The 19373-nt window shown below is 34.4% G+C and overlaps 1 protein-coding gene across 1 annotated transcript in view; it reads left to right on the plus strand.

Moving 5' to 3' along the window:
• ASCC3 (activating signal cointegrator 1 complex subunit 3) overlaps window positions 1-19373 on the plus strand; it is a 254485-nt gene that overhangs the window by 123478 nt on the left and 111634 nt on the right. The window contains exon 14 of the mRNA XM_066179496.1: window positions 4128-4262. Within this exon, the coding sequence (XP_066035593.1) occupies window positions 4128-4262 (135 nt within the window). The remainder of the gene's footprint in view (window positions 1-4127; window positions 4263-19373) is intronic.

Here is a 19373-nt window from a genome sequence, read left to right on the forward strand (position 1 = left end):
TCAGCCAGAGGGTGGTTGGGCACTGGAACAGGCTCCCCAGGGAAGTGGTCACAGCACCAAGCCTGAGAGAGCTCAAGAAGTGTTTGGGCAATGCTCTCAGACACATTGTGGGATTCTTGGGGTTGTCCTGTGCATGGCCAGGAGTAGGACTTGGATAAACCTTGTAGTTCTCTTCAAAAGATTCTGTGATTCATAAGCAATAAAAAAATTAGATGGGACTGTACAATAAAACATTCACTAGGGTAGTCACATTTTAAGTAAACATACATTTCCACATTGAAAGAAATACAGAAATTGAAATTATAGGGCATATTTCTTTAAAAAGTAGTATTATTGCAGATAAATAAATTAGCAAGTGCGCATTGCAATAGTAAAAATATCTACGCAATGGACTAATTACCCCTTAAACCCAGTATATCAAAATAGGAAGGTAGTTAGATAAAGGTGATGTTAAATTGATTTTTAAATGAGATTATATAGAGTGTTTTGAAAAATCCCAGGTTTTGTCTAAACAGGGATGGTTAGAAGTAATTTATTTGAGTGAATAAATCAAAATTTAGAGAGTGATTAATGGTAGTCTATCAAGAGTTCAAAATATATTACCCTACTCTTTTGATTAGCTCATGAAACATTATGTATTTTTTTTGTTATTAGTTAATATTTTCTGTGAAAATATTGTATGGTATTGTGCAGCTTTGTTCTTCAGCACAGTTTCCTAAATATTTTTCTTGAATGTACAGATGTTATAATGGTGTGTGTTGCTGAAATTTTTAGGGGCATTTTTGACTTCTCAACCTTGAATAAAAATTTATGTGTTCCAATCCACATTATTTAATGTTATGAAATGCAGTCTGCTTTTAAATTGTCAAGAATTTTTTGTAGAAAAGGAAGAATATAAAAAAAGTCTCATTAGCACTAGTTTGTAGGCAGCTTAGTAATCTTTCAGTTTTCTGTAGTAAAAGATCTTAGTACACTTGCAAATTATATCAATATTTCTTTTAAATACAAGATGTAGTAACATTAATTAAAATAATTAGAAAGTAAATTCAGAATCTCTTGTTGCCTTGGTAAGTGTCAGCCTGTTCAGCTTTTTCCATTCCCATGGTGTTGTTTAATATGCAGAAAGACTTTAATATGCAAAATAAAAAAAATCTGCTAAAGCAAAAATATGATTTCTATGTTAAACTTTTAAAGCTTTGGTATAGGTCAGCTTATGAAATTTCTTATTTTATTACTGTTCTTTTAGTTACTAGTTCTGGATAGTTATTCATGAGTGACCCAATTCGGTGAGAGGAATGGGAAATCACATTTATACACTGCTATGCTATCAGTTAGATCTGGTAATCTAAGATATCCTGATTTAGCATAATTTTTGATCAGGAGCCATTAGTGAGCTGTGTGTGTTGTTTTCATGTATATTCTGGATGTAATACACTTTTCATTCTTTAAGTGTTGGGCACTGCAATTTTGAGCTATATCTTGGCAGTTACAGAGAAATCTCAGCATGAGAGAAAAAGCAGGTTTATTACTCTTTAGAATCAGGCTACATGTTAGTGAGTTTTGCTTAGTCTGTGAGGTGGTTTCATTTAATGATGTGGAGGGAGATGTTTTCAACATAAATAGGTGCCATTAGCAGTTCTTGGGGTAAAGTGTTGAAGCCTTATTAGGAATTGAGTTTTGTGAAATACTTGGAGGAGTTTTCGTGCCAGCCTTAAGGGAGAAAATGTTTGGACAGATTAATCTGTTGCTCAATATCCCTAACTGTTCATTTTCAGTAGAAGTAATACCCAGATCAAGAACCACATAAAAGAACATGTTATAAGGATTTAATTGTGCAAAGCCAAACAGTGTCTTGAGGCTAAAATACAGATGCTTGTTTCTTTGCCATATAATTGATATCAACATTGAATTAAATAAATTCGTTCTTTCATCTTAGTTTCTTTGAAAGGTACAATGCAAAGTGGATGGCAAAACCTAGGCCTTCTCTCATCAAGGAGAGATGTTCAGTAAGAGAATTGCTGAACTCAAACATTCAAGTGACTAGCATTTTGAATTAGAAGATGGAAAGATAACTGAAAGAGTCAGCATGTTTCCCCAGAAAAATAATGCAGCATTTTAAGGCTGTCATAGAGAATAGCAGTTTGGGATATGTATTTTCTGGTAGCAGAAGTTAATCCAAGCATCTTTGCTGTCCAAGGCAGAAGAAACGTATTTCAAGGTACTTCAAGTACCTGATTATACATTTTTAGTAATAATAGCACACTTATCTGTGCTTTGGTGATGCACTAACATGTTGCATAAAGATTAAAACCTGGAATATGCAACTCTTTGGGGAATGCAAGCAGTTCCTGCTGTGAATTTTAAACAGTTTTCAGTGAGAAGGTTTCATTTGTTTTATACTTAGCAAAAACTCTGAGGTAACCTAGCTAGAGACATTTACTTTCTCCTTTCTTGTGTATATTTTATTATTTAAAAGCTTTGGTTTCAGGAGAGCAGCAGCAGACGTTTTCAGCACTAGGGCTATATACACCAGAGCTGGCTTTGAACTGCAAAGTACAGATCTAATTACACAGCTTGTAACTGTGGAACCACTTCTCTCTATTCTAAATTACTTTTCCTAACTTATTTGCATAATGTAATGCACAGAGATTTTGCCACTGAAATATAATATTCTCTGACACAGTTAGGACAGGCTAAATTAACCCTCCTAAGACTATATTGCTGTCTTACAGTATATTTGATAAATGTTTACTGACATCATTCGGGAAAAAACATCCAACAAGGTGTTATATGTCAATTTTTAGCTAGGGCTGGTTCTTTAAAAGCATATGGTGATGTACAGGGATTACAGGATGTACAAGGATTGTTGTCTGTCTGAGTTCTTTTTTTTTTGACAACAATTTTGCAATCACTTTAAATTTTTCACATGTTGATATGTGATCATTTAATACAAAAAAGTCAATTAATTCAGGTGGGAATTATTACTTTTAAAACAGTGTCAGATAAATATCAAAGAAAAGTGCTGCGCATCTGAAAATTAGGTGTCTGTAAGAACTGTAGTAAGGCTTCTGAATAGAGGACAGTTCCACAATGTATTGTTTGTTATTTCCTAAGACTAAGGTCTTAGGTCTTTCTGAATGAATGATTGCTGTTGTGTCAGATGTTGTCATACATGTAGGCGGAAGCTTTAGAAATCATAACTGAAGTTTTATCAAGTCAATACCAAGCCTCTGCTAACTGAAAGCAGAAACATATGCATTTTCTTGTTTATACTTTATGAATTTATTGGAATCTATTGAGTATAATAGGCAGAAGAGAAAGGGAACTCAGCATAAAATGGATCGCGGTCCCAATCCATCTGTCCCATTCTAGTTCTTGAAACGTGTATACTGATGGAGTCAGAGTGCCTCTGACTGTCAGAGTTTCTAAAGCTCACAGGATTGTTTTTAGACATATATTATGGCAGGCAGTAACCAGAGAGGAATATTTTAGTTGTTTTTAGGTAAAAGACTCCAACTCTTTTTTGAGATCTCTTGACATTGTTAACAGCATGAAAAAAAATGTAAAAACTTTTCTCTCAAACACTTTGATTAGTGTTTTCATGGCTTTTGAATATTGTATTAGTGGTCCTGCTGTTAACAGTGGCAATATTCTCGTGGGCTTTTAACTGTGAGCATTGCACAGTAATTCTCCTCTGTTTGATTGGTTGTTGTTTTCTCGCATAGCCAAGTTGTAGCATCAAAATGTTTATCAGCCCACTATTTGTTTCCAGATCATTTAGGATGTGTCAAATAACACAACTCTTTACATCAATGTTAATCTCAGTACTTTGTGAAGATGAACTGTTTATGGCCAACAATTGTTCCCTATTTTTAAAGACTTAAGAATTAAAAAAAAAAAAAATACAACCTTCTCAAAAGCTCTTTGAAAATATTAAGTACAGTGTAGGCAGGATCATCCTTTAATTGCCCTTAAGTGGCATTAGTTTTCATCAGTATGCCATGTATTAACTAGTTTTTGTCATTCCCATAGAGAATATTTTGTAATTAAAGTGTCTTCATTATTTGATGAAACCTTTTTTTTTTTATTATTTATTTCTCATTGGCCCTGTTTCTTTCTGTCTAAAGGTGATGGTGTTTGTCCATGCTAGAAATGCTACAGTACGAACTGCTATGGCTCTTCGAGAAAAAGCAAAAAACAATGGTCATATTTGTCACTTCTTGTCACCCCAAGGATCAGAATATGGACAAGCTGAAAAACAGGTAAGTGGATAATTTACACTAGTAGTCTTTTCAGTCTTGGAATTGATTTTTTTTACAAGACAGACCAGCATGGGAATAGATGCAGCATTTTTGAGCTTCTGGGAAGATTTTGCTTTGAAAAGTCGTGAAATTGCTGAATTGAATGGGGAAACAGGAGGAGTTATAGTAAAGGAAGAGCAAAGAGTCCTGTTACTTTCAGTTTGTTAAGATAAAGCTGATAATTGTTGTGTTTTATGCAACTTGTGCTACTTGACAGTAACCTTCATGTTTGCAGCTCAGGAAGTCCCTAGACCACCAGTTTCAAGGAATATGACAGTGTATCTGCTGAAAAAATAGTTCCATAACAATTCTTAATTCTGTTCTCTGTGTGTCATTTGTATTTGGTGATATCAACTCTGAAGTCTAAAGATTAGAGTTAGCAGTGTCTTTTTAACATCCCTTAAAAAATAAGGTTCTTTCTCTTTCCACAGTTGATTTCTCCCCATGAACATAGAGGAGAAACATACTGTAAAAGTTTTAATACGTATGTGAGATACCTTCTTGAACTGGCAAATATATCGATAAACTCTTCAGTGTTTTGGACCTGTAAATAAGAATCTTCTGAGGGTTTTAGGTTCTTGTGTCTGTCATTAGTTGTAATAAATACATTACTTTACTATAGACCTCTGAAGAGAATGTGAAAAGATTCATTCAGTCTTAGCAATTGTGAATGGAGCATAGATGTTACAGTGTGTAGAATCAGATTTCTGAAACATAGAGAAATCAGGATAAATTATGTTCTTTTTGGCAAGATGCTTCTGACAGCTATAATAAATATTTTAAGATTATGCTCTAATAAGTTGATGTCATTATATTTCATAAAATATCATATTTAAAAGCCCCTCTTTTTCTAGTAGATGCTACTATCTGCTGCATTATAAAGGTAACATCAAACATGAACTTGGAGACCCCGTGTTTCTACTTGAACACTAATTAATGCTGAACTTTTTCATTAGATTTCTTAGAACAAAATTTAAAACTCTTCATTTATTAAAAAAATGTTCATTTTTAATGGTAATACAAGAAAAAAATTAGGCTGTTGAAAATACTAGTGCTTATTTAGACAGTCAAAATTATTGCTAAAGAAATTAAGAAAAATTTTATGCTTATTTCAGCAGTGCATATTTTGTGAGATATCTGTCAAAGAAGTATTCATCCAACTCACTGTTGTATGTCAGTGAAAACAGCTCCTGTGTCTTTAATTTTACTTTTCATTAATTAACCAAATTAGATTAAATTAATTAGAAAGCATATTCCTGTGTCGGTGGAAACCACAAAACTGTCACAGAGGAAAGTCCTAAACCCATTTGGAATATGTGTAATATGAATATGTTTTGATGTGCTATAATGCTTATTACTTGTGGAAATAGCAGTAGATTTCATCTCTGAGGCAATGCATCATATGCTATGTACTGAAAAGGACAGACAGGGAAGTGAAGGAGAGGGAGTTGTGTTCTCTGTTAGGTTGATCTTTGGCTGTGCAGAGCCCCAGAATGAAACTGGATGTGTGCAGCACCTGTATGCTTCAAGGTTAGAGCAGAAAGGAAGGGACAGAGAGGTCTGGTTGAGATCTGTTGTGGACTATCTGTCCAGGCAGAGGTAGTGGTTAGGACTTACTAGTGGATACTTCTAGAAGAAGAGAATATAGGCGACCTTGCCCCTTGTAAGTAACAGCTGTGTTAATTACCCAGTACAGCCTCACCTCTAATGAGTCACAGCTACGCCACTAAAGCTAAGTGTGATAAAAGGAAGTGGGTTATCTGTTGAGAGGAATCATGAAGGAGGAAGATCATAAAAGAAGAGGAACCTTGGGGAAGAAAACACAAGATCGTAAAGAAGAAAGATCCTGGAGAGAGAATCACTGCTGTGAAATCAGTCTGTTGTTAAAACCTGCCTCCATAGTCTAGCTAGGTAAAAGCCTGCAGTCAGAGTCTGCAAACTAATACGTGCCGTCATAGTTTAACAGGAAATAAGCGGCAGTCAGAGCCTACAAAAAAAACCTAGACTATGAGCTTGCTGCAGTCAGAGTCAGTAAATAGTTAGGGTCAGGATGGCTAAGCTGTAAAAATGAATAAACCTTTTTCATGCTGTGATAAACAAGAAGTCTGTGTTTCAGCTCATTTCTACCCTCTAACAAGAGGACTGCTGTAACAGATACTGGCAGAAGTCTCCCCACTTCATTTTCAACTATTATCTGGCATTATTCGGGCCATGCATGAGGTTCATGAGCTACACTTAGAGACCCCTTTTGAGTCCAACCAGGCCCCTACTTTGCTGCACAAGAATTGGTGACAACCATTTCCATGAATGGCAAATTTCATTGTAGGGATTGAACTCTGTATTCAGAGGAATGCTGTGATGGTAAACAGTGATACTTAGGACTCTGGTCTTTGGGAGAGCAGTCTTTGACTTACTTAGGGAATTACACAGTAGAATCTGCTGGGAAGCTGCTATGAAGCAGACAGATCTGTCTGCTTTTACACTGAAGAAATGGCTTGAATAGGGAGGTGTTCTGAAAGTAGTGATGACTTGGCATCATGATTCAGGAAGTGAGGAAGAAACTGGGAAAGAGAGAGGTAAATGAAAATGAATACTTGAGTTGTAAGCTTTGATGCTATTCGTAAAATATGCTAGTAAAATATTGTCACAATATAGGTTCATGTGAAATGTACTTGTTATTCTAAGCAAACTCCCAAGAACATTTGAATTCTTATGTGGGAATATTTCTCTTTTAATATGAAAATGTAAGCATCATCCTTTTTCAGCACAAGCTGTAGACAAGATCAGTACTAATGGTACATACTTCCAAGTGTTCTTAGAGAGAAACTTGAGGAATGAAACTGTAATGTGTAAAATTATGGAATCTTTCCCAGTAGAATTTTAAAAATTTTTATAAATCAGTACCTAGGAGGAGTGCAGAAGATGAGGCAAAATGCACTTACAAACCAAGCTGGTGATGATTGTCTGGGACAGCAAGAACAAGAACAGTGACTCTTAATAACAGAACAAATTTATAAGCAGATGAGAAGGAGGAGGTGTGAAGATCAGTGTCCTGGTTCCATCTAGGACTAAGTTAATTTTTTCAGTGGCCAAGAGGGGATCTAGAGGTTATTCTATACCAACTCACATCATTGCTGGAGGCAGAAGGAAGTGAGTGTCTTCTGGGGAGAAGGGGTTCCTTCTGGTGATCATGTAGGTGCAGTAGAGTAGTCTGGTAACACCAGTTCCAGCAATCACAGGAGAATTGTTCCCCTCTTTCTTATACCCTGTGTCATTAGTGTTGTTGCTGTTAGTTTTCTTCTCTTATTGCTGTTTCCAGTAAATTGTTCTTATTTTTACCCATGATCTTCACCTTTTGTGCCTCCAATTCTCCTGTGGGAGGGGGAGAAGCAAGCAAGTGCATGGTTTGGAGACTCTCAGTGGGGAGCAGTAAATTGGGGAGTATCACCCCTAAACCATGACATATAGCGATGAATGAGAGGGTATTGTGTTCTCAGGCAAAGATCACATAACCTTCTTGTGTCTGTCTTCAGTCTTGCAGTGGCTGTGTAGAGACAGAAGAATTAGTTCAATTCTTCCCAGTGATCAGTATGTGTCATATGCACATATTATATTAGTGTAAATTCAGATTATTTTATTTTTTATGCATGTAAGTATGATCTAGATATTGGGGAAAATATAATTTTTAGTACTATTGTTACTATTTTATACAAATTAGATACTGCAGTGTACTTAAGGACTCCTCCACTGACACGTGTAAATAAATCAATAATGGGAATACCAGAGTGAAGACCTAGTCATACTGAAATCTGTAGCAAAACACCCCCAGTAAATTTTCCCAGCATAGTTGCATTTGTCCCCTTTCAGGATCCATTTGACAAACAAAGCTAAATTATATTCATTTCATTTACAATAAAAATTAAGTATTGTGTTGATTCTGACTCTGGTACCTAATACCGCTTGTCTACAAAAGGAGTTTTCAGGATATTGAGGGAATATGTGTTCTCTGTTCATCAGAAACTTGCTGTTTAAACTAATGCGAATATACTGTATTGAAACAATTATGTCACAGCATGTATTTTTGAGGCATATTTTTATTTAGCACAATAAAGATACTAATCAAATAAGATATATAGTCTGCCAAGGCAGCAACTGTGCATAAACAGCCATCAATAATCATAAAATGAGTAATATGCTAGCAACATTTTGCTGAGCAATTAAGGCTCTTACATATGAAGACTTATGAGTACACCAAAGATTTCAGTGATTAGAGCATGTGGTGGGTTGTTATTAAAACTATTACTGTTCAATCTAAATTTTCTTTTTCTTTGTTAGCAGTAAATATTTCCAACAGAAGTAGCTTTATTAAGAGCCGGTAACGTATGTGCATCTTACCAAAGGGCTTTACCATCATGTATTTTGTCATAGGAACTTTCAGTGCAAATATTTTTAAAGATTTTTGAGTGTAACAAATAAAGACACAAGGCACAGTAAAGTCAAGCTGGGTATAAAGAAGTTGGTTATTTTCCTTAACTTTATGCTTTCTTTCCAATAACCCATCCTGGAATTAAACATCAGAGGCTGGAATAGATCTGTTTGAACCCAGTACAATGCACATCTACATTCAGGTAGCCTGAAAGCGTAGAAGTTCTCTCCTTCGGTGGTAGTTCAGATGCTGGAGAGCATTACTGGATAAGGTACAAACTTCAGTACCACGTAGGTGTACACAGAGAGCCTACATCTACAGACTTCAGTGACTGTCATCAGGAATTGTATCTGTACGCTTTTCTGCCATTACAACTGTTAGAAAGAAAAGAAAATGTTATTGCAGACAATTGTGGTTCTAAACAGAACAAGTCAGAGTTGTAGAAATACTGCAGGGACACACTAATGGATTCATAGCTTTTTTGCACAAGAAGTACCAGCTGTTGTGAAAGGTCTATAATGTGATGTAGGGAACTGAACAAGGCACAAAATTCTGTTTGAGCTCCAGTAACAATTTCTAAAATGTTTATAGCTTTGACAGGTGTAATTCTTCATGTCTGAATTGGCCTGCCTAGTGCTCTAGACCCAGGATCTTATGCTAGTTCTCTTCACTGATGTAATTTTTTTCCCTGAGAAAGTTTATATTCATTTAAATTGCATATTGTTGTTGTTAGAGGTAGATCAAGATACTCAAAGTCTTTCAGTGGCAAACTTTCAGTGGCAAAGAGATTATACTGGGAAGAGTATTCACACTCCTCTTCCTTAGGCATTTGCTGTTCAGAGAAACTGCTGCTCTAGGCAGACTGTGTGTCTGACTTGGCACAGCAGTTTTTGCACCTTGTACTGTAAATCAGATACATCTTATGCAATAAGTTGAGTATTGACACAGTAAAACATGACTTCTAAGAGCTTTTTTGGGTTCTTTTTAAAATCCATTCTCTAAACATGACCCGGTTTCTTTGTTCCTAATACCTCCAAGCTCATCTGTAGGTGACCCAAGGGGAGGTGTGGAACTGATCTGTCCTTGCAAGCACTTACCATTCCTTCAGAATGTTTCTGATTTCCAATCTATACCTTTAATCAGCATGTTCATGTTTTAAGTTTTTGATCACTGGTACAGATATTAAATATCCACAGGTCAAACTGGATCTCTGAAGAACCTCATTGACATTCTGTCATATGAAAGTTCCTATATACAATTAATCTTTTTGATCATCATTGCCTGATTTTAATCTCTTTAATAAATGAAATTCATTTTATATAGTACTTAATTCCCAATACCACACTATATAAATGAAATTTCTGACAGAAGCCTAACTGTATTATATCAGTGCTGTGTGATGGAGAGTGATTAATCTAAGCTTCATAATGATAATATCATGTTTGTCTGACAAGAGCTATCTTATATAAATGGATGTTTACTGGCATTGTTCCCAAATTTAGCAGACTACAGGCCATTCAGTCTTGCCATTTCATTTGACATGAAATTTAGCAATACCTGGCAGAGAATAATCTTGATAAAGTAATACAGTCCTTATTTTGTATTCTGTATGCAGTTTTCACTGTAATGGATGAATAACATACTTAGAATCATCTGAAATCCAGTATATGACTTACATGAATAAGTAATACTCAAATCATGCATGTTCTAGTCTAGACACAGCAAATGGAAGTGAAGGCTACTTCACAGGATGAACTAAAAAAAACAGAAAAGTTAAGAGCATTGTATTCTTTACTGGTCTTAAAAATCTGAAAGCAATTACTAATCCTCTTAATTATCTTTCAGACATTTTTAAACTATTAGAAATTGATTTTTAGAGAGCATTCATCAAATATTTAATGTGTAATCATTTGTCTGACATTTAATTATTTCAGAGCAATCCTCATTTTATTTTTGTTTTACTAATAACATATCTAATATTTGATATGCCATTAAAAAAACTATAAAAATAAAATGAGGATATGTATTCAAATACATTAGGCTATAATAAATGTCAAATATATATTGAAGTTTCCTATTTGTTTTATAATTACTACATTTTTTGACTTTTGAAAAATATTTGCTAATTATCTCTCAGAGAAGGGAATAAAGCTCTCTGTATTTCTTTCATGGGGTATTTTATTCAGTAGTGCTGCTTGAAGGTCAGAGACAAAATTTGTGATAAGATACATCCTAACAATTCACAAGGTAAGGAAAAATGTGTTCTGTATAGAGTGATTCCACTATTTTAATGAATCCTGAGCTGTGGAATTTAACATTGTTATTCAGATGGACACTTAGATTTTGGGAAGACCTTTTTACAGAGGGATGTATTATGAGCAATAGAAAAATATTGCTCAGGTTTTTTAGCAGTATTCCTAGGTTATTAAAGTTAAGTGCTAACTGTTATAAACTGAAATAAAAGGTTGACATGAACAATAGATTTCTTTTTGCTTTTGCTTTTCCTGACCTTTAAAAGGGAAAACCACTTGAAGTTTGATGTATATTTCTGATATTATAATAGTTACTTTTTTACGTGTCATTCTAGAAATTGTATTTGCACAGCTTTGAGTTTGTAGTTCTATTTTCAGTTTGATGCACCATGTATTCCTGTGTATTGTTTACAGTCTGCTGGAATTTTCTAGTGTTATTATTTTGAATCAGAAGGTATAAAATATATGGTATAGATTGAATTGTGTTATCAATTATATTTCTGAAAATCAGTCTCTTATCCGAGGATTTCAGACTTGTCTTGTCTCTCAAGCTCTGATAGTTACAGCACTGATGTAACAAGTAACAGTCTTCTGCTATCCTGTGAAAAAATAAAATGGACATTTTCCCTCCCTAACCCATGGGCTTGATCGTATATTCTGTTTTATCTATCATGAGTGTCAACTTGATATGCAACAATGCTTAGTTTCATTCTGTTTATCACTGGAAAGCCACCTCATGAATATTTGTTCTACATCCAGAAGCGGCACCTCATTAGTAATGGATCTCCTAGAAGAAAAATGGGTTAGCAAGCCTTTTTCTAGAATGATCTCTGAGGTTGCAAATACAGCTGGCAGGGGTGCTGATGTTTTTCTTCAAGGAACTACTAAAAGACATTTTATGCTTTTGTACAGAACTTCTCAGCTATTTCAGAGTTATTCAGGTTAAAATCAGTAATGGATTTAACCACTGTAAATATAAGATTTAATGCCTTTTCTTACTAATCCTCCATGGAAATGCTTTGATAAACTCTGGGATAATGTGTTGCCTATAGCATCCCCTTTCATTGTTGACAAAATTTCCTATTAAATACTAAATGTGTTTAGTAAGATCGTTTGAAACTGTTGTCATGTTTATAACATGATTAGACTTCTCTCTTTAAGTGAAGTCTACCACAGTTTTCTGCAAGGTAGTGCAGACTTTGCATTCAGTAAATTCAGACCTTAAATAAATTTGTTTAAATGTCTTACTAGGGCTTCAAAATATAGAAACTGAAATTCAAAGTTATACTATTGAAAAGAATGTCTTTAATAGGTAATTCTCTTTAAATCTAAGACTTCTTTTAAATGACTGATTAAAATATACTGAAACTTCTTTCTCTGTGGGATATCGGAAGAATAGAGGTTCCTTGATGTCTGGCTATGACATTGCTTACTGTAATGAGTAGTTCTAACAAGTTTTTTGGTTGCTGCTGCAGTTACAGGGGTTTGCACAGTCAGTAGCAGCATATGTGTATTTTTTTCTTTTAAAATCAGCATAAATGTTGGTATTACTATAAGACTAACTGATTTAAATAAGTGAATGTATTAAAGGTTTAATACTTTTCCCCGCTTCCCTATGCATTCTTAGCTATTTCTTATTCTTACATAAGCATTTGTGATCTCTTTGTCTTTCCTGAAATTTTCACTTCTTTCTGGGCACTGAGAGAGAAAAGCCATGCAACATTCCTTTTTCCTCTTACTGTGAAAAATCTCCTTCAGTTTGCTGCTAGGATGCTTTAACATATAATCCAGATCAGAAGGTTTGCTATGTCTTTTCCCAGTAGTTATTAATTGATAGCTTTGGATTAGAGGATTTCAACTTGAAGTCTCATTCATTGTATCAAGTATATTTGGCTATCAAATAGGTATGCTAATGGTAAAGAATCAAATTACAAACTTCTGGGACATTTGGGAGGGAAAAGCAAAAACAAAACCAGTATGATTGTTTTAATATTCACAGGTTTGGGGACCAGGATTGCACTCTTTGTACTTCAGTAGCACAGCCTACTACCTGCTTTTCATTTTTGTCAGTGCTTGTTTTCACCATGTGTAATCAAGTTCAGGTGTATATTAAAAGTATGTGAGGTATCTTGAGAGGATAAAGCTCCCTTTTCTTCATTTTGTTCTACCATTTAACAGGGTCAAAGGCAGGCAATACCTGGTTAATGGTGAGCACTCCAGCAAGAAGAAATTATAAATAATATTCAAGTCAGCATAAGTGCTCTCTGCCCTAGCCCCTCTTCAGCCCAAAGAGCTTGGTTGGTTCAGCCAGTTTGCAGCTGCTTTCAATCCTTAGGGATTGTTCTAGAGGGGGGGAAAAAAAGCACTTTAATTTACTACTGACCCGTAGGTCTTGCTTCCTTTTCCAAAATGTGCCCAATTAGTTCTAGTTTGCTGTGTGTAATCTTATGCAATATGTTCACAGTGAGACTGTAGACAACAATCTTTCAGGCACTTTTTCTGCATAAGATGCACCAAACCATACTGACAAATTATTCTGATCATATGCAGTTTTAATACCTTTGTATGGGAATCATATGCTGACTAGAAAATAGTGTTTAAAGAGATCCTATCTACTTAGAAATTAATTTGTCAGGAAATAGTGTAGCTACAGTAATTATGAAGAGTAATGATTGAAAAGTTAATAGCAATTTGAAGGGTTTCTGCATTGTATGCTGACAGTCAATGCTGCTTGTTGATCAGTTGTACTTTGTATTTCATGGTGGTTATATTGTCCTCCAACAGGCCTGATGCTGTTCAGTGATTGACATTCTTTTAGAAAACATGTTTGATTTCTTCTACATAAAGTAAATTCTACAAGGTCCAGTGAATTGTATTTGATTTTAGTTTTTTTTCTAGCATCGCATTTGACATATAAAGGTTCATCACAAAGTACTGCTTTTCAGGGTTGTAAATGAAGGATGCAGTGTGTTGGGTTTCTAAAGTGTTGGTGACTGCTTTAAAGATTCAGGCCATCAGAGAACACCCTTTGTAGTTGTCTTTACTGAAATAAAATTCAGAACAAAACTTGTAGTTCATGGTTATCCTGTAGAATAAATGTATGTTCTTTCTTCTAGAATTCCTTGATGTTTTTCTTTCAGAGTATCACTGTTAACTGACTGTGTCCCTTTTGCTCCTTGAGGATTCATGTAATTTTTTTTTAATATTGTAAAACAATGAATGTATAGGATATCTTTGAACTGTGCTTTTTTAAAAAATTAAGGGCTTGACCCATTATAATTGAAAAATACATGTTCATAAACATCTGAGTTGACAGAAAACATCACTGCAATTTTGGAAACTATCTCACACTCTCTCTTTAAAAACATGATTAGAATCAGTGCAAGTACATAGATTCACCAAGTTATATTCAGATGCTTGATTCAGTTTTTCATTTAGAAAGCATGATTTTATGAACAAATGGAGAATAATATTAAATTTCAGTTAATATTCTTGATTTGATTTATTTTCAAAATAATAAGGCTTTTCAAGTATTAGTTTCTTTATGGTTTGATGGAATTGTTCAGATATATATGTATGTTGACTATTACAGTTGTCATCCACTTTCTATTTCCAACTCCTCCAAATACCATCATGTAGGCAAATTTCATTGGGTTTTTTAACTGTTCCTTTAGTTTATTTGCACAAGACATAGACTTGATCAGAACTGGGCAGATGTGGTTTTGCACTGAAGCTGGCAGTGACATCTAATTAAGATGAACTGGGAAATAATGCGTAAAATGGGCACACACTTTTAAGACTTTTAAATGAAAGAGTAATTAGAAGAAAACATAAAGAGAGAGTGATTTCAATTGGATCCACATTCTGGTAATTCCACATACTGAGAGCCAGAGGTGCTTTGGAGAAAACAAAATAAGTTAAAAAAATAATTAAGCATACTTCTGGAAAGTTGTGGAGATTTATTTTTAGAGAACTGCCAAATATTTATTGCCATATATTTCTTTCTGAAGTCTAAGTTTTATTGCATGTATAGTTAGTATCTGGTTTTTGTATCTTTTTTATCTTTTATGGAAGCCTTGGTACCTGCAAAATTAGTTGTACCTACTTTTATCTTGGTTGTTTTGAAATCATCTTAAGATTCTTTGAACTAGAATTTCGAAAGTCAGACAAGAATCATAAGAATCCTGCTTGCTGGGAGTTGTTGTCTTGGAGGAAAGCATTTTGTTGTATAGAGCCACAAACTGCTACTCTTTATTTAGAATGTACAGATACCATAGCATGTCACCTTTATCAAGGTAGAGTTAGAATTTTGCCTAAATTTGCCAATTCTCTTTTAAACAACTCAATTATTTCAGAAACTTCTTTATTGTTGCATCAAAACCAACAGAAACTGATTATAGAGCATTTCCCAAAAAGCATAAAAATCTGAAAACCAGTATTTTGATCCCACAACTGAGATTTTTTGAATGAACATCATATAAATATGCATTTGGATACATCTTTCTACATGTACCATGTTGTAATTTTTGGCTCATTTGAGTAAAAAGCTAGAACTAGAAATTATGTATTATGCTAATGGGAACTAGACTAACAGCGTCATGTTTTTGACAAGTGTAGAGTATACACAAGCTGGGCATAAACTGTAATGAAAACTTGTAGTTGACAAAATTAGGCTTACTGTGTATTGTGAAATGAAAATAAAATTACTAAAAATACAGAAGGCAAATTTGGAAGTATATAGTTTGTGAGAAGATGCTGGAAGAGTGCATATAGGAAAACGACAGTGTTAGGAGACTTGTGAATTTCAGTGCTGAACTATAAATTCTTAAAAAAAATTGTGTTCCCCATTCTACCTATCAGACCTTCATCTCTGGACAATAACAGTGCAAGCAGATAATTTTAGCCAGCAAAGCTTAAAAATGAAAAATCTTTAAATTTCTAGGACTTGAGAAGCCTTAGAACATTGAAACATGTTTGAAGCATTACTTAAAATAGCTATTTGTATGTAAGTTTTCCTGTATTGTGATGGTTTGCTGCCTCTGGATGAAAACTACAGAAGGGATTTTAAAATTTTTGCACTACTCATCTGGTGAGTCTTTTCGGTGACGGAAGGCAGAAATTGTGAAAATGTGAGTCACTGAAATGGATGTGAACATAGGCCAGCCAGCAAATTCCTTCAATAGGGGAAGATTTTGATGAAGCTTAGCGAGGGTTCTCAAAAAAAAAAAAAAATTAGCAAATATGTCCATGTTTCCCAGTAGATACAACAGGACTAAAGCCAAGATGAAGTTTTCATAGCTAAAACCAAGTTTAAAAAAAAAAAAGATACTTTTACCTAACAGTCAAAAATATCTTCACGCAAGAAACATAGATACTTGTTACCTGATGAAAGTTGTTATGTGTACAGCTGTTGATTGCCTGAACTCAGCAAGACCTGAAATAACCCACCCTGCACGCCAGCAAAATACTTGTGACAAGACCTTGCAGCATCTTGGTTCTTTGAGGGGTGATGTTTGCTGGTTGCTGCTCATTTTTCACTTGTAGTGGGTTTTTTTTTCCCAAATAAGGATATGTAGGATCTAATCTAATTGAATAAAGATCTTGACCAGCATTTTTTTAAGAAGCCATGTTGCTTTCTGGTAACTACTTGGAGGATCTGCCCTTTTCTACTGTGGATGTTGAATGATCTGTGAGTGCCAACACTACGAGATGAAACTTGAATTTGCTGCCATTATTGCTGTGTTTATGACCTCTAGTTAGTAACTACTAATGTGCTAGGGATTCCTCTCTGTCTTTTTTTCTTTTTCTAAGACAAAAACTGTGACTTGCACATTTGGAAGTTCTGAAGTATTGAGAACTGCTGACAAAATGCTAAAAACCTAGTACAGGGGGGCAAACCCTGAGGTTGTTGAATTTGGAGTACCAAAAACATTGCAAAAGCCTTTCAAAACTCTGTGTAATAATAATAATAAAAGCTGGGGAATTAAAGGCCATTATATCAAGGATGAAAAATGCTGCACTTTTTCTTTCACATTTGCTTTGATATGCATGAATTTTGTAATCAAATGGAGAATTCTAGGGCAAAGTCATTGATTCTACTGATCGCTTTTTCCAAGTATTGTGCTCTGTATGTTTATCAAGGACAACAATCAGAAATCTGAAGTGTTTGAAACTGTTAATATTGTATTTCCCTGCTTTCATTTAAACTGTAGTATTGCTGAATAATTGAACAGAGTCCTATCTGGTTTACAGTTGAAGGATCTCATTGGAAAACATACCAAAACTAATGGAAAATAGTCTGTTGGCTTTGGAGTAAGCCCTGAGGACACAACTTAATACAGCACAAAATAGTGTTTCATAGAGAAAACACAGCACAGTGTTTAACTTTTTGCAGATGTGGATATTCTGCAAGCTTCTGGAACTGAAAGCAATAAGAAAATGCAAATTTGTCCAGTGAATCAGGGATTTAAAACACTTATATAGATACACCAGTATTGCTTATAATTCTTTTTTAAATCCCTTAAATCAGAAATTATTTTCTGGGCTTTTGTTCAATTGTTATAGCTCAGTTAAAAAGTGTTTGCATTGCCTTGTAATATTGAAAATGTACCCAGTTTCTTCCTCCATTGACCTGTGGTTACAAAACAGCTGTAATGGTTATTTTCAGGTATTCCCTTAGGTTTTGTTCCTCTGAGGGGGCACATTTCTTGACGTAACCACCAAGATCTTTTGTCTAAGGAAAATATTCAAGATGAATGTCGTAAGAGACTCCTGTACTTTTCAGAGTGCTGTACAGGTCTACAGTTCTTTCATTCAGCATCACATATTTACTGAGTACTGTCAGATTTACTGAGTTGTCAGTCATAGCCCTATTTATTAATTTTTCCTACCTGCTCCAGTTTGTTTACATTTCAGATTTTCACACTTGTGAGGAAATCAGATATTGAATGAAAACAGATATTTTCAGAACAAAATTAAAGAGTGAAAGATTGCCAGAAAAACCCACAACTATTAATAAGCCTGTAAAAGGAAAAATAAAGTGAGAGTTAACAACCTAAAGAATATAGCTAGAGCATATCAGAAAAAACCAAGATGCTGTCCATGTACAAATTCGTGTTCTAGGTAGAAGCTTCATAGTTTTCATCATGAAATAGAACTAGTATTGGTAAACAGTTGAGAACTAATTTAATCGAAAGCAATCTATAAGGTTATTTCAATTATGTATATGTGAATTCCAACTGTCAAAAAGGCGTTGCTTTTGGGAGAAATAATTGACTATGGGAAAATGATGCTTTTACAGATTGAGCCTAGAAACCTCTTTGCTGGAATTTAAAATATCTTCAAAGTATTTTCCTGGTGTGGAAATAAATGTGTCCTAAAATAAGGGAGGTGAAAGATACCAGTTACAATTTTAAGAAAACAACGGAAATCGAGATTTTTGTTTCATTTTTTGAGTCATAGTTTTCAATCCTGAGTATTGAGAGCCATCTTGTGGCCCTACCTTTTAATGCACATAAATGACGCTTATTTGTGGTCGTCAATCCTTGATCCTTGTTTCACTTCTGAGCATTTTGATGACTGAGTATTAAAATACATTCAACTTCCAGGCATTTGCCTGACGTACAGCTCTCTTCTTGACCTGTCAGATGGGTTCTTTTCATTTTTATGAAATTTTTAAGGTAATTGTTTTTCTTATTCAGTTCTTTATCTTTCCTTTTCCTCTTCTTACATCCATTAATAGATGATATTATAAAATGCAGGGCAGATAAGATACTAGTGTAATAATTATAATGCATAATTTACTTTTATAGTACACATACATATTTATGTGTTGTAATATAATACAGACTGCTTTCACTTTTTCTTAAAAGATATAAAATTTCTTGAACAATGCATATTTTTGGAAGCTTAAAAAATTGACAGCTTTAAGCATGTATTTCTCTGTCTGTTAGTCATTGTTTTGTTTACCAGAATAACACTTAATAGTAAATAGGAAAAATCTATATCTTTCAAATTTGTATTTCCCCTTTATAAAATATAGGTATGAAATTAGCTTTAGGCATCAGAACAGGAATTAGTTGGAGAAAATACATGAGGATTAATTGATTACACTTGAACTGAGATTTGCCAAATGGCTTTATGAGTTTCTGTCTTTTTCTGAGGGAGAAATGTCAGCTTTTTTTGTCAATGTAAAGGGGCTGATGTAAATATGGGAGTTCATCAGTTAAATCTAGATTTTCCTCAGTTTTCTCTTCTGTAGTGTAAAGTATGTACTGTATTTAATGGTGGAGGTTGTAAGAGGGCCAATACTCTAGAAAGCATTTTCTTTGGGGATTTTGGCAGGGTAGGAGTGAAATTCTTCATAAAGTTTGTATTTACTTCTGGTATTAATGG

The sequence above is a fragment of the Chamaea fasciata genome, unplaced genomic scaffold (assembly GCF_029207755.1).
Source record: "Chamaea fasciata isolate MVZ Bird 193981 ecotype frontalis unplaced genomic scaffold, bChaFas1.0.hap1 SCAF_3, whole genome shotgun sequence".
Taxonomy (NCBI): domain Eukaryota; kingdom Metazoa; phylum Chordata; class Aves; order Passeriformes; family Sylviidae; genus Chamaea; species Chamaea fasciata.